The following is a 16,267-nucleotide window of genomic DNA, read 5'->3' on the forward strand; positions in this document are numbered from 1 at the left end:
GGATTAGTTGTAACCTGCAGCACATGTCTGGAGCGACGGTGTTGTCGAACTAATGCCTGTCAGACTGTTAGTATGTCTAACAAAAGTATGCACCATGTGTCGGGGTCCGTCAAATCATATGCTGTGAGGTCCACTGTCAAAGCACTCTAAGCCTACCCAAATCACAAGAGCACATAAAACAAATTATGTTTCCGGATTCTATAAAAGGCAGTGTTAGGAATTTGGCCATGTGCATTGTTGGTCTCCTAACCAAAAATAAAGCCCCAACACTGCAGGAATCATCAGAACTAATGTGACAGAGTGACACTCCAAAAAGGCATTTAGTCAGTTTACATTCAAGAAAAAAACCTTACTTAATAGTACTTACAGACAGGCTTGCTATAGATATCATTCCAGTTGGACTGGTAAAAGTGGTGCCAGCATTTGGTATTGATTGTGGTGGAAGTGACGCTTTCAGCTAATATCTCACTGCAATCCTTTTATAGCCGCTTTTCTGTCAGCCGTTTCCTATCTACTCCTGACCACATGTTCAAGTGACACAACAGTGAAAAAGGCAATATGGAAGTGTTGCAGGAAAACAGGCAAAAGGAATACTGTATTTGTTGCACAACTGTTATTCGATCGCGCTACTGTGCCAACTAATATACTATAGTATACCCAACAACCCCTAAACCACAAAGTGATATTAAAAATTGAGTGGCATTTTGGGCATACCACTCCTTTTTTCTTTACCCAAACCGTTGTAGAGATATTAATCTCAGTCTTTAGGGAAGCTACAAGTAGCAACACCAGAAGTAACACTGTCCAAATTCAAAGTTTAAAAAAAAGCACCAATATAAGCCAGTCGCGCACGCTGAAATCAGACGGCGGAGTTGCCATATGCCCGTTCCTCAGCCACAGCCATTACAAGGCTGAGGTGCACATCGGCAGTCAATAAGGAGCACCTGACTGAGAGAACACTCCTGTCCAGTGACGATTCTACTGATTAGGGAGCTGATTATCTGCAGGGCCCCCCAAAGGAGGCCAGGCTATGCCAGGAGAAGGAGATGGGAAGAAGGAAGGCGTTGCTGGAGAAGCTGGTGATTGGTGTCGACAGTGTCAAGTCAATTGTTTAATTTCTACAAGTCTCTTAAAGGGGAAAAAAAATATTAGAAGAGTCCTAGGTTCTGAGGTGAGCCGAGGGTCATAGGTTCATCCGTAGATGTTCGGGCCGTTTGGAGTTCATCGGGTAGGTCTGCTTCTTAAAAGTCCCTGCACTGCTGACACCTGATGGCTGCCTGATGGGAAGGGGAGCGGACACCTCCGAGCTGCTGCTACTTACGTCCATGTGCTCTGGAGTGGACACCTCCATGGGCTGCTCCCCCAAAACTCCAGGGGAGAGTAAAGATGGAGCCCCAGAATGTGAAGGGCCTCGGGGCCAACACACCCCACCAGCAAACTTCACCGGGCTGGGTGGAGACATGAAGGAAAAGGTCAGATCATACCATGGGAGTTAAAGCATTAAACAAAGTGTGAAGAGTTTGTGATTGAAACAATGTGTACATAACCAGTAGAACTTCATGAAATCAGACACAAATCAAACATACGTTACCTCACAGGCGTTCTCGGGCTTCCTGGAAACTTCCGTGGCGACCGGACCTTTGGCTCAAAGGAAAACCTTTCCTTGACATTTTCGAGGACCGAGGGGGCTACATACGTAAAACCCTGAAAATGAAAAAGGCCACAGACACTTCAAAAGCCATCTTTCAAAAAAGGAAGAAAATAGAAAAAACAACAACTACAATGACTCTGAGCAATGAAATGTTGCTGACTAATCTTATCATGCAATGTGGTGGAACAGTCAATGGAGCTTCCAGGAAAAGAACAGATATGATGCATTAACTTAACCTTAAAAAAGAAAGAAGAAAAACATTAAATATGAATCCTGGTTGTTTGTGAAATGTGCATCATCCGTGCAGACAACAAAAAGACACTAGGTATAAAGAAGACCAAAGCAGTACTTAAGAATAACCTCTTGCAAAAAAGAAAAGAAAAAGGCATAAAGCAGAATCTCTAAGAACACCAGTGCATGCGCACCCCAAGACTTCATCTTTTGCTACTTCATCAGGCGTCTTTATCATCCAATTCGGACATTGAGGACACCCTTTTGCATAGCACGTTGCCAAGATAATTCTAATTGATTCCCACCGTATCACTCTGCAATTTTAACGGTTTAGAATAGACAGAAGCTGGCTTCCTGGTCAAATGTGAAGCCTTGGGATGAGAATATTGTGTTTCGTTTGTTTTTCAGTAGTACAGATCTATAATGCTGGCCACATGAATCAAACGTGTGTTCTAAAGTGGTGTACGGTTCATTTATTTTTGTATTACCAATTCCATACAAAATAATCCTGTATTTCTGTTCAATAAACGTGAACATTTACGCAGAGGAACTACCAACCAGGAAGACTTGATTGGCACTTTCGCTGAGTGTTGAGTCATCCGGACTGTCTACTGGAGTCTGGCTGGTGAACTTGGAGTCAAATTGGCTGACATCATCAGCTGATTGCTGCCAAAGGAAAGCAGATATGTTAGTAGCCTGGCTGGAATAGGTCAATGTAGCATAATATAGTGCCATTCAGCATGGTATGCAAACTCACAAGGAAAGGCTTGAATGGAGGCTCTACTTTGCGGGCGAGGAGGTCATCCCAGTTCATATGTCGGAAAAATGGGTGCGCCTGGAGAAGACAGTGCCAGAGTTCTAATTTGTTTTTGTTTTAAAAGGAAGATTTTCCCAGGACTTTATCAAAAGGTAATTGTAGAACCACTGAATAAGTATTCAGTAATACACACACACACACACACACACACACACACACACACACACAATATGAAAGACATGTCCATACACAGGGCATGAACAGATATCAAACTATACCTCTACTTCCGAGGCATCACCTTGTCCAGCCCCAAGCCTTAGAGAGGCATTTCGTTTCAGCAGCTAAAAGGTTCGGACAACAGTTAGAATGGTAGTCTGGTATACAGTGCAGAAAATATAATTGCACACTGCACTATTTCATTGTGTACCTTTTTAAGAAGGTCCCTAGCTTCTTGTGTGAGGTAAGGTGGAAGGTTGAGTTTGCACTTTAAAATTTTATCAATGGTCTTCTTTCGGTTTTCACCAGTGAAGGGTGGCTATGAACAAAGAGGGGGTAATTAATAAACAGCTACTTCAGTTTGACTGACACTGGACAGTCAAACTGAGGGAATAGTTTTTTGGAATTATTCGAATGAGACTATAGGAAGGACGGTGTTGTCAACTTACTGCTCCTGTCAGCATGTCATACATGAGTGCTCCCAAGCTCCACCAGTCCACCGCCCGGTTATGGCCACTGCGCATTAGAATTTCTGGAGCCCTGAGGTAAGCAAAGCAGTTCAGGACAAGGATAAGTATTATATTATGGTGGTATTGGACTGTATCATGTGCACTTTGGTTTTTAATCTCTGCAAGTACAGCTTTAACAAAGCTTAAAAGAGAGAGAGAGAGCGAGAGTGAGAGAGACAGGGAATTAACGAAGGCTGGTACAAATGAAAATTCGGGGGCAACCGTTCTTACAACCATTTGCTGTTCGCTAGCGGGAATCTTTCTGTCAGAACAATTAAGCCATTATGGAACTTAAACCTGCTTTCTATCTGGAGTTGTCCCAGCAGGGGACAACTCCATTGATTGCATGTCAATGGTAATTGTAGTTGAGGCATTTACTACAGCTCATTGCGAGCTTGTAGATTAGCTATTTTCACTACTTCTTAACTATCATTATTTTAGTTATGGAATTTCATGTTTGTTTGTGTTAGTTTTAAAATGTATATAAAAAAAATATATATATATACTGACCGATTGCAGTCACAGAACAGTTACGACATTGAGGGGGGCAAAAGAAACAGCGGAGCGCCGAGAAAACGTGGCAGCAGACTCGCTGATTTAATGGGTAACAGACTCAGTGACTGTACTCGCGGACAGTGGACTCCCACGCATACTACCGCGGACCCCCTTCGCCCCGCGCCGAAGATCACACACGGCAAGAGTTCACCAACATGCGATCCAGACCCGATACATATAGGCAGCGGCTATCATTTGTTTTTTTATTCAAATAAATCAAGTCATCTCAGGTCATCTAAAGCGGCAGATGCAAAAATCGTTTTTTATATTAAAATTATATATTTTTTTAGGGGAATTTCCTTCTTCCCATAGTGCGCTGCAACGTACTGTAACTGGGATGAGCGGCCCGTCAGGGCCGCGAAATTCTAGTATAATACAGTTAATTTTAATATTTAGTTTATTGCAAATTGATTTTCAACATCCCTTGGCCCCTGTGTGTGATGTGTGACTTACATGTATTCTATGGTACCACAGAATGTGTGGGTCACTGTGCCATCGTGAATAGACTCTTTACACAGGCCAAAGTCTGTCAGCTTCACGTGACCTGGTGTGAGAAACCAAAGACAGAAACTTACCAAAGACAGATCATGAACAAAGTATCTGTATAGCAGCATTTAGAGCTGGACTTTTGCCACAATTACAATTGATAAAAGAAAATAGCAGAACTACAATCAGACTACTCATAATAAATTTAGTTGCTTATAAAAAAAATCTATTATTTTTCATATCAATTCTCTATTATTTGATTAACCACAATGACAAGATTACCGTAATTTCCGGACTATAAGCCGCACCTGAATATAAGCCGCACCAGCCAAATTTAGGGAAAATCCCATATACAAGCCGCACCGGACTATAAGCCGCACCAGACTATAAGCCGCAGCTACGTTAGCTCAGAGCCTGAGAGGGCTCTGCGTTAGCTGTAAAAATCCATAGATTAGCTGCACCGTTGTATAAGCCGCAGGGTTCAAATCATGGGTAAAAAGCCGCTGCTTATAGTCCGGAAATTACGGTAAGTCAGTTATTGGTTTACAAATGGCGGTTTCTATAAGTTTTCTGTTATTTGCCAAACCCTAGCATCATCGCTGATATAGAAATACCATTCCAGAATCTGTCCTGGGTTGAAAACTACTTGAAACAATGTTGCTTGAGGACCGTCCGTTTACTGTACCGTTGTTGTTGAGCATAATGTTCTCAGGCTTTAAGTCTCTGTAGATGATGCCTTTCTGATGCAGGTGACCCAATGCCATAGAGATCTCAGCCAGATAGAAACTGTTTATGAAAAAAAAGTCAGGTTGGTTGGTGTTGTCATATGGTTTCCTTGCGATTATTCTAAAAGTAGAAAGATCACATGCCCTTATATTGTTGGACAACTATAATCACCCCCATCTCTAGACTATGTTTATTTACACAACAAGAGAACATGAACTTGCGGTTCCAGTCAATTCTGTGTGCATTGGTGAATATGATCCCACACTCAGTAAGAAGCATGGCAGTGCTTGTCACTAAATTGTGGTTTTGTGTTTTGTCATTTTGGAACAAAATATTTTAGCATAACAACTTAAACAGAATTTCATCTCAAAATGCATGCACAGTGACTGTCACTTGAGTAACTTACCATGCTGTGTCCTCCATGAAGATGCCCTCTCTCTCCAGTTGCATAAAGAGCTCCCCTCCTGGAGAATACAAGACATTACTCGGGACAGGTCTCAGACCTCCACCAGTTCAATACAATGTATGTACAGTTGAATGGAATTGGAAACTTTCACACCTATTAGATAGTAAAACCAGACTATGCCTATATCCATTTTCACCAAACAATGGCAACTGCAAATCTAACAGCACAATAAGAATTTCAGCGGAATTATGCAATACTTACTGTATACTCACAACAAAGCGTGATGCGGTGTGTCATGTGTGAGCTTATAGATCTGCATTTCTGACACCGGCACGTAACTAAGTTCAAATCAGGTTTTAGAATGAAAAAAGTGTGTGTCCTCACCACTGAGATACTCCAGGATGAGGTACAACTTTCCCCCAGTCTGGAAGGCATAAATGAGGTCCACAATGAAAGGATGCTTCACCTCCTCTAGAATGTTCCGCTCAGCTTTGGTGTGGGCAGTATCCTTCGCGTTGCGCACAATCATGGCCTGGCAAGAGTCAGAAAAGGCGCAAAGTGTCAGACCGTGAGAGCTATTCTGGCAATGACTTGTAAAGCTGCTGGTCGGGCAATGTGCATTCATCAGCAATAGAGGTAGAAGAGAAATCAGAGCTCCTGCATGGGTAGCTGCAGTAAAAGCTCATAAAGCCAATAAACAGTCATTACCGAAACCCTCAACCATCTGGTAATGTAAGCTAGGTTTTCTCGAGTTAAAGGCGAGAACCAGTATTGTGTCAAACAAGAGAACATGCTAAAGGAAAAATGGAGAGAAGAAAAAAAGAGAGAAAAACACACTGTCCCATTATTTTGTGTGGTCTATTCTATATATCTGTGTCACTAGGGCATGCGTCAGTTTTAAACCACAGTTTGTGGTAGGACACACACACACACACACACACACACACACACACACACACACACACACACACACACACACACACACACACACACACCCCTCACCTTCTTCAAGACCTTCATGGCAAATATTTTCCCTGAAGTGGTGCCAGACACCTTCCGAACTTGGAAAACCTGAAAACAATTAATTTATATAGTTTTCAATTAATATTACGTTTTACAGCTAAGGACAGGAATTATTGAAAACCTTCACAGGGGAATGAGTTATACATGGGACAGAAAGTAATAAGTATAAAAACTATTAAGAGTGCTATTTTATACAACTTTGTTCATATCTAATTAAGTTATGATTTACTAGTCCATACCCATTTGGGGATATACGAGTGCATTGCGAGTAGTACATTTCTCTTTTCTGGCACGCTACACCTTCCAGCCAATCACAGCACCATACATACATGTTAATTTTCCCGTCCAATCACAGTGCCAATTTCCGTCCAACCACAAGTCTTCAATTTCGGCAGCAAACCAAATTTTCCGTCCTCAACTTTGGAGGCACACACGCTATGCGCTGGTCAGGTCAACCAATCAGAGTAGAATGGCAGACCCTCCAGCCAATCACAACAGCCCCTCCATCCTCAATTTCGGTGCCATATATATTATTAGTGTGATTAATGAGAAACAATTATACAACTTTGTTCATATCTAATTAAGTTATGATTATAAATGAGCAACAGCCATCTCAACTGTGAAAAAAATGAAATAGACTACAATAAATACTGAACATTTTGAAATATCTTGAACATGTAAGAACTACTGATTTAGAAGGCATTTGTAGAATCGGCCTCCGGTCTTATGGGTTAGAGAATTAGCTTCACATTACAGAACATGTGGTGGGAAGAGTCACGTGATTTGCTTTCCCTTACGCCTAGACTGCTGCCTGGCCATTTATCTCAATGGTAAGCAGGCTGAGAGGGGTGGCTGGGCTGGGGGGCCAGACCGCAGGTCGCATTTACTATGGAATTGTGCATTTCCCGTCAATGTGTTGGTTGGTTGGTCACCCCAGGCAAGCCCCCATATATGGTGCCCAGGTCTCGTGTCATCATCAGGGATGGAGATGTAGAGACCTTGTCACCCTGATGTCATAGTAAATGCGACCTGCTGTCACAGTTAAGCCCATATATGGAGATCCCTGATGTCATCAATATTGGCCAGCAACTCTACATCTGACCTCAAACCCTTAGATCTCCATATATGGATATATGTCAGAAGTTACCTGTTCTGACATTCCATACGTTGATCCTTCCTCATCGATGTTTCCCTTTTGATTTATACCTGTCCATTCAAACTCTAGACGGGCCTGCCTCAAAGTTATTAGTGCAGCCGCGCCCAGCAGCAGGTGAAAAGTTGAAAACTAGAGTTCTCAACTTGTTCTCAACCCTGTATATTCAAGACCCCACTGCCACCCTTAGATCTCCATATATGGAGCTGACCTGTTCTGACATTCCAGTTGATCTGACCTCATTAAACACTGTACACTCAAGACGGACGGGTTTCATGATAAAAAAAATCATCGTGATTATTAGTGAGGACCTAATAATATATGAAGATAGGTTGAAAAGTGGTGAAGTGGTCCTTTAATAAAACAGTAAGTTGCAATGAACTTACTGTTCGTTGCAGTAATGCAATGAAGTGAACAGTAATGATTGAAATGAAGTGAACAGTCACAAAAACGTGTTACCACATTTTTGCTATGTTCCCCTTTAATGCTGTAGAAAAGAAACTATATTAGATCTTAGAATGAGATGCCTTACCTTCCCATAGCCACCTTTTCCCAAGACTCTTAGCAGTTCAAAGCATTCTGGTCTAATCTGCTCTGTTCCCTTGTTGACACTGTTTTCTGATATTTCAAACTTCTCACAGTCATCCATGTTACTGGGAAAATACACATGGAAACCATTGTCACATAGTGATATACACATACAATATAGCTGGTAGCAACGTTGCATATAGTGAAATTCTGGTACAGCATGCCTCTTATAAACAGTGTGGGTGACAAACAAAATACAATATGATAAATATGGTTAAAAAAAACAGTATTAATAATTATAAAATACACAAACACTGTTCTATAGCTAGTCTTCATATACATTTCTACTTTAACATAAATGTTATTATTGTTCATTTGTTCCAGCCAGGCTTCTACTTGGTCATATAATGTTCAATGGTGCGACTGCGAGGGTACAAAAATTACAATAAGTGAGCAAACAGCTGACTGGGCTGAGTTCATTATGATGGCATGTTATGTTATGTGTACTCACAATTCAAAGCCACTGCACTGCTCCATGTATTCACTGAACTGACCCTGAGAACAAACAAGGACAGACATTCTTATCACAAAGGAATGTGTATTAAGGCTAAATAAAGCCTTACTTATACATTAGTTTACTGTGTTAGATTAATTAATAACCTACACATCTATCTTTTTGTCTTGCTGGGGCGCCGATTGGCTGGGTAGCACCAGCAAGAAATGGTGCACCCCCTTGAGACTTGACAGTGTTGAACTCACATTACAACAGCATTTGCAAGTCGTATGATTAGCTACTGATTAGCTAATGTTGCTAACTAGAACGCTAACGACATCACTGGTCACTTAAGTTGCAGCCAGGTCCTCTGTAATGTAATGTGACCACATGGGGGGAGGGGGGTTCATGATGACAACCATAGGATGACAACTGTGTCTGTATTGGTGTGGTGTGTGAACAAGACGATGTCCAACTCAAAGCTACACATTGCAACTCACATCCAGATGTGACTTTATTCAATTCAAGTGTGGTGGTGCAGCAGCAGCAACACCAGCACAGGCCTGCTGCTCAACGGGGGTAGCCTAAATGCCACGCATCGCATGATGCTAACTAGCCCTTTAGCCTGATGTTGGTCGTGTGACGGTGTCGCGCGCACAATAAATAGCCGATCTACAAGCTCACGCTTGTAAATCTGCTGCCACCAAGCTACGCGAGGTAACCCGTACTATAGTAGTAGTCAACGAACTGAACTCACCCCGTCTTCAAGTTCATCGTCGGACACATTCTCGTCCCCCGGTTGATCCAGGTCGATGTCGAACACTCCAGCCATCCTCCTCCTCGGTTCTTTAGCGGACGACCGGACGTGTTTTAATCAGAGAGCGTAGCTGCGGTTCTTCTCCGCTTCATAGGACGCCCATCTCGGGTCCTGATGTCTGGCTGCGGCGCCTGCTACTGCCGGGCTACTATAGAGGCTAGTCAGGCTACTTACATACACATACGGTACATGCGCCTGTCCGTGTCCGCCCCGGTACTATCGCTGTACGTGTGTCGCTTCCTTCCAGAGCGCCAATATCATCACCACCAAAACAAAACAGCGAAATGCACGCTCACGCGCACCACCTAGTGCCCCGGTCACGCACGCGCACCACTGCTCATCTCTTCGCCTCCCAGGCAGAGCCATAGAGTAAGACAGAGTTACGACAACTCCGTTCACTTCATGGGGCCAGTCCAATCAATGGCGGCTCTTGTACATACACTTCTATCGGCGAATAGGGTTTATTAACCAGGCTAGAATAGGGACACCGGAAGTTTGTGGATTGCATTGGGGTCTATGGGCTCGCGCCGTCGCGCGGGTACATGAACCACGTTACCAGGCTGTTTTCTGCCCCTTCAATGTCGCAACTCTGTCTATACGTTATGTCTCTGCGATCATTCAGTCAGCTTGGCTGGCTGCTGGGTCACGTTACCGCCCTGGACCCCACGTTATGTGAACCAGTAGGACTCAGGATCAAACGAATAATAAGTGAGTCCTTAGTTTACGCATATTAAATAACTACGAAAAAGGCTCACAGTCAAGTCAACTGACTTGAGTGGAACTCCATTGAAAGGGGTTGTAGAGGTGTCTCCTATAACTGGGAGCCTATATTTTTAATCAGAGCTCATCCTAGCTCATAACTAAACGAAGTCCACACCCACAACACCAGAGGGAGTGCAACAAACCATGTACAACCCAGATTCGGCACAAACAATCGACTAAATTATTTTCGCTCCTATGCCACCAAAATGTGGAACGCCCTACCAACAGTCATTAAGACATGTGAATCCCTTGACTCCTTCAAAACCGCTCTCAAAGGGCACCTACGGATGGCTGCAATTCGAAACTGGCCTCTGTAAAATCTGAATCCCCCCCACCCCCCCCACCCCATTTTCCCTCACTGTATATTGTATCTTTTCCCTTTTTTGCTTCCCATATGATGAATTTAGCTACATAGAAATGTCTATTTGTATGTCTCTAAATGTTTGTATGTCTTTAAATGTTTTGATGAATTGAACAATGTGGACCCTGTTGTAAACAAGTGTAATGCTTAATTGGGTCGTCCACTCACAGTTGACAGTCTTTGTATTGAGTTTGTGCTTAAAATGTACTGTAAATTCTACAAACTGTTAATAAATATTTCAATCAATCAATCAATCAATAACTAGCCTAATCTAATTGGCCTACATAAGTGCTCTTAATAAGGTGTATAAGATATGTGATGCATTGCTTTATGTCTGTTCATATTCGATCAAGGTATTGGGCCATAGTCCTACTGTTGTTTAATGTTGAATGTTCCTCAACTAATGATACAACTGAAATTATATTATGTAGCATGCAGTAGTTATATTTGTTTCACATTTTAATGTTTCTGTTTCATGATGCTCTGATCGGACAGGTCACTCTAAAGTCAAACCTGGAATGAGACTCTCAGCCCTTCATTGTCAGTAGATGGCAGTAGGAACAAAGGAATCGTTGTGTGACTGGTTTGGTTTTATAGTTCAAAATATCATTTGAAAAGGCTACTATTTTGTGGTTATTCACAGAAATGTAAATAATGTATATGGCTATAGTTTTGAGTTCACAGCTTCATAATTTCACTAGGCCTAGTGGTTAAATAACCTCCCACAGGAATTTCTGATGTAATTATGTAGCCTACTTTTCTGAGCCCATGATGACATAATGTGGATGTTTGTATTTCTGCTCTTCTCTGTTATCGTCACGTTTTGCTGTTCGATCTAAATTCAGCGGAAACACCATCAAAATCCAACTTTCTGCTCATGGTGTATATATATATGTATGTGATTCATATAGATAATGGCCAAAGTAATTACCTGGCTATCTATATCTACCTGGCTATCTATCTACATGTTGGGCTCTGCAGCTACACTTCAGACATCTTTCTTTTGGCATAATGGATGAGATTGCTTTAAAATGAAGCGGTTACTGAATACAAATTAGATGGCATGTAATATTAAAGTAATGTAATCACTTGGATTACAAAACAAATTTAATCTAATCTAAATACTTTTGGATTACTGTCTGACTTTAAAAAAATATATATACCTTCTACAAAAAATAAACCTTGGGACCGGCTGACTATATGTATCTGGACTGTTTTGCATTTGTGGGCCACATGGCTGAAAAAACCTGTATGCCAGACACTTTTCACAAATTCATGGTATTACCATGAACATCCATCCATCCATCCATGATCCATCCATCTATATATCTATCTATCCATCCATCTAACCATCTATCCATCTATATGTCTATCTATATGGACTAAGTACCCAAATGATTGTAAGAGTCATATACAATGAATGATGTATGCTCAATGAAGAATGCCAAACTAAAGACAAAGTAATGACAGAAATTAGGATGGGGAGTTTGGGACAGGAGAGGGCTCTGAAAGCAAGGGGAACCAGACTGTCCTGCTGTGTTGTCAAGGTTGGGGGAGGAAAATTGACATATTTTAAAGTGGTAATCAAAAATGTAATCAAGCTTCCTTGACAAATGTAACAATAATCTAATTACACAGTTTCACAAGTAATCTGGGCTGATTCTAGTTACTTATGTTTCGTAATCTGATTAGATTACATAATCACAATTACATGTAGTCAGATACTACCAAGTTGTACCAACTAACTCTACGCAGCAGCCTACACAAGATTATTTTATTTACAAAGAGATCTTATATTGGCTGGAACTACTAGATCATGGGCATTAAGCAATGAGAATAGCTGACATTTTGGGCTGATTTGAATGTTGCCTATTTAGAGTTTAGAGTTAGAAGTTAGCTCGATTTTAACAGGTTGTTTGCAGGCTCCTCTGAGCAGTATACCAGGACACCCAGAAAAGACCACCTGCAGGGTAGTGTTCTTTTGAATTATGTTTCAGTCGAGCCCAATTGTTTGTTTTATTTTAATTGCTCAGCAATCAAACCCAGCTGTATTTAGTAACCAAATGCTTTTTCTGTGGATTTTTTTTTTACTTTGCTTTGCTTTGTTTAGGACATTCATAGAAAGACAACAAATCTATGTTGTGGGCCAGTGTGAGAAGTTGATATTGGTAATGTCTGTTCAAAAGTAGGAACTGTAGATTTCTCATCATTTTATATTGTTTGTGGGTACTGACTGTTATCAATCAGCGTGATTATGCACAAAGAACAACATTTTGATGATTACTTTCCCTCCGAATGGAAAAGTGCACAGATTGTCATGATGCTCTTTTTAAATCTTTGCATCAAGAAATCAACTTTCAGTGGTACTGCTTTCAAAGCCTCAGAGCTCTGTATTGCCCCTGAGAAAAGGAGAAGTTGCTTATCCCTCCTCCATGCCTCACAGGCAGTCTGTTCACAATCACAATGTAGAATACGGCTAAAATGTCAATTTTCTCTGAAACAATTCCAATGACATGGTATGGTAAAACAAAGGAAATGACAATTATTTAGAAGGGATTTGATGTCAATGTCCTGCCATTTCCTACTGTAGCCTTCTTACCAAACATGGATGGTGTTTAACAGGTGGAATACGGAATAGTCTGTTTTTCTGCAGAAGCTTATACAGTGGAGGAAGAGGAAGTGTAGGGAATCATAAGGTTCAGTGAACACTGACAAAGAGAAATAAAATGCATAATCAAGAAAATAACATTTGTTGGTACAGTGAATAAGTTTGAGTGTAGTCAGTTGAGTTTATTGTTCTAATCTAGACTCTCTTGAACAATGGCTCTCAAAGGGGGGACCCCAGCCCCAGGGGTAATTCTAGGGGTTTCCCCAGAAAAAATAGGAGTTTAATTTAACTGTTTTCATCGGTCATTATTTAGCTCTACACTGTTATTTCTCAGTATAGACAGTTGTAGAATTCTGTACAATATCCAACACAAATCCTCTCTTAAGGGGCTACTGTACCTAGCACAAAAAGGTCCCAGACTTTAAAATGTTTCAGACCATTGGTCTAGAAAAGAGAGATTTGAGAAGAAAAAGCAGATGCATATTGATGCTGCATGCTCCAAGGGCATTTAGATAGTAATGACAGGAAAGGGTTAAAGGGGTCAGGGCTCAGGATAGATAAGATTGTAAAGGCGGGAGGAAACTCTTTGGTGGAGAAGTTACTGCCAGTAAGCAAGCTCATACGAGCTGGGGATGCAGTTTGTTTGTTTTGTAGCCTAGTGCAGTGTTTAACTTTGTTTGCACTTTTGCGGTTGTGTGCAGAGTGCTATTGGCCAATTCAATAAACAGACCCCACACAGTGGATGTGGATGTTACATACCTAGCTGAAATAATTTCTGATGTTGATGTACTGCAGGCAAAGCATTAATTTATGTTGTGCTACAAAAAAAGCAGTCGCTAATAAAATGGATTTATTTGGAAATGCCACAGAGAGTGAAGCATTTTATAGGTACTTATCTGCAATAATAAACTTGCAAGAAGGACCAGACCTCATCGTACAAGACCAGAACTGGAATATATATGCTTAGCCTGACCATGAGCATTCTTTAGCTTATATGTTCGTAATAATTCATTGACATGCAGGGTTGAGTTTGTTGCATATAAACTTGTCTTAAAAAAGTATTTTAAATATGATTTACTGTGATTTACTGTTAACATTTGTCCCACTTGTCAGGAACATTTGTACTGTATATGTAAGCCATAATTTAAACAATAAAAAAGATAGAAATAAAAAACCTCCTTCATATAGCCTCTACTGCGTAGAGGCTATATGAAGGAGGGTTTTTTTATGTCTACGCCTTGATGCTTGAGTTTACATTATTTGGGGCATTCTTGCATTATTGAATTTCCATTTAAAGGGCAATGCGTGTTACAGAATTACTAACATGTGATGATACGAGACATTTTAGTACTTTCTTTATGGTTTTCATTGACACACAGGGGCGGCGGTGGCTCAGGGGTAGAGTGCCTGGATGGTAACCGTAAGGTTGCCAGTTCGAACCCGGGCTCCCCCAGTTACTGTCGAAGGCTCAATCCCAATTCCCCCCTTCGTCCTGGCCCTTAGCCCTTGCCCTTGCTTATGCGCGTTCACGTGAGGGGGAAGGGTTATCTCAATTGTCTTTGGATGGAGGGGAAGGGCCGAGGGTGAGGGGTAGAATCCCCTTCGTTTGAAGGGATATCTCGACGGGACTTCAAACGGAGCAACATCACTGAGGGCTGAAAGGCGGACGAGGTAAGAAGCCTTTTATGTCCTTTATTATGGAAAAATATTATAATAACCAATATTATTTGAATGTATTAACAATCTGCATCGCCAAAAATATCGCAATCTCTAGCAAAGGTTAACGTTACTTCACGTGAACTAACGATATGATACGGCGTTGCATTCATACAACGTTACCCATTCATTTGGCGCCGCATCGGCGCTTTATTCTTTTTTATTTATCGCCGGTGCGCCGGTGATACAACTCGGATGCAAGCTAGCTTATTAGCAGGCATCAGTCCGACCCCCCAGACAACGATATGTCAACATTCTGCTTTTGGAGCTCTTAAAAGCCGTGAAATAGCCTACTGTACCTACATAACGCTGTCACTGCATAACGTTGGCTACTCGCTGCAGTGATAGCTATGGTTTTATCATGACCAATGTTAAACTAATCCCCACAAGTTGCAAAACTTGCATAACTAATTAGCAATGGCAAACCAGCTACGGAACAGATTGCAAGCTGCTGTGCAGACTGTACATTGGATGGAGATGAATCACAATGGCATTTTCATTGATAGAAAATGACTCTGTTCTTAATGATATTAAAAACAATGAACAGTGACCACAGCCCCTTCTTTCTATACTGTAAATTGTTTTTCCTTTTTCTAACCCTGTATATATATCTGTACCCATGCTATACAAACTGTTAATACAATAATCAATTAATCAGGTACAACTGTTGAGCAGGTGTCAGAATGAGCTATATCTAGCTGGATTACATTCTGCATGGTGGGCTACCAACATGAGACAAAATTACAATATATTTATTTCATCATAACCACAGCAATGTTATATTTACGTTCCATCTCTACAGCTTAAATCAAATGGAAAGTAGTTTCCAAAGTGGGTTATGGGCTAAATGATAGTTTGTACACTCTCAGAGTTAATTAACATTGATTTTACAATATAAATTGGGGGTCCTAGAGACAGAAATGCCATCAAAGTTTGGGGACCACTGGCCTGTAGTGAGCTTGCAGATCAGCTATTTTCTGAGAACAGGTTGTATATCAATATCTACAAGGGACGTTCAATATTTAGGGACGTTCCAATTCCTAGGGGGATGATTTATCTCCCTACCCCTTGACACTCATTATGTAGGGACAAGGGGAAGGGGCAAGGGCTGAGGGGTAGGGTTAAAAAAGGAATTGGGATTGGGCCGAAGTGTCCTTGAGCAAGACACTGAACCCCTAATTGCTCCCGATGTGCTAGTTGGTGCCTTGCATGGTTTCCGCTGCCATCGGTGTATGAATGTGTGTGTGAATGTAATGCACAATCTCTGTA

At 41.3% G+C, this 16,267-nt stretch overlaps 1 protein-coding gene across 1 annotated transcript; it reads right to left on the reverse strand.

Moving 5' to 3' along the window:
* Positions 1-1,122: 1,122 nt before the first annotated feature.
* rps6kb1a (ribosomal protein S6 kinase b, polypeptide 1a) lies at positions 1,123-9,806 on the reverse strand. The gene is made up of 15 exons (XM_083766771.1): positions 9,492-9,806; positions 8,753-8,796; positions 8,246-8,366; positions 6,540-6,608; positions 5,922-6,069; positions 5,538-5,595; positions 5,091-5,191; positions 4,373-4,463; positions 3,305-3,395; positions 3,067-3,174; positions 2,918-2,980; positions 2,640-2,717; positions 2,441-2,548; positions 1,592-1,704; positions 1,123-1,448 (listed from the first exon to the last, which is right to left on the reverse strand). Exons 1-15 carry the CDS (start codon positions 9,564-9,566, stop codon positions 1,184-1,186), a joined length of 1,533 nt encoding a protein of 510 aa, XP_083622897.1. The 5' UTR covers positions 9,567-9,806; the 3' UTR covers positions 1,123-1,183.
* Between the last annotated feature and the right edge of the window lie 6,461 nt (positions 9,807-16,267).

This window comes from Protomyctophum parallelum (assembly GCF_964188405.1).
Source record: "Protomyctophum parallelum genome assembly, chromosome: 1".
NCBI classification, from domain to species: Eukaryota; Metazoa; Chordata; class Actinopteri; order Myctophiformes; family Myctophidae; genus Protomyctophum; species Protomyctophum parallelum.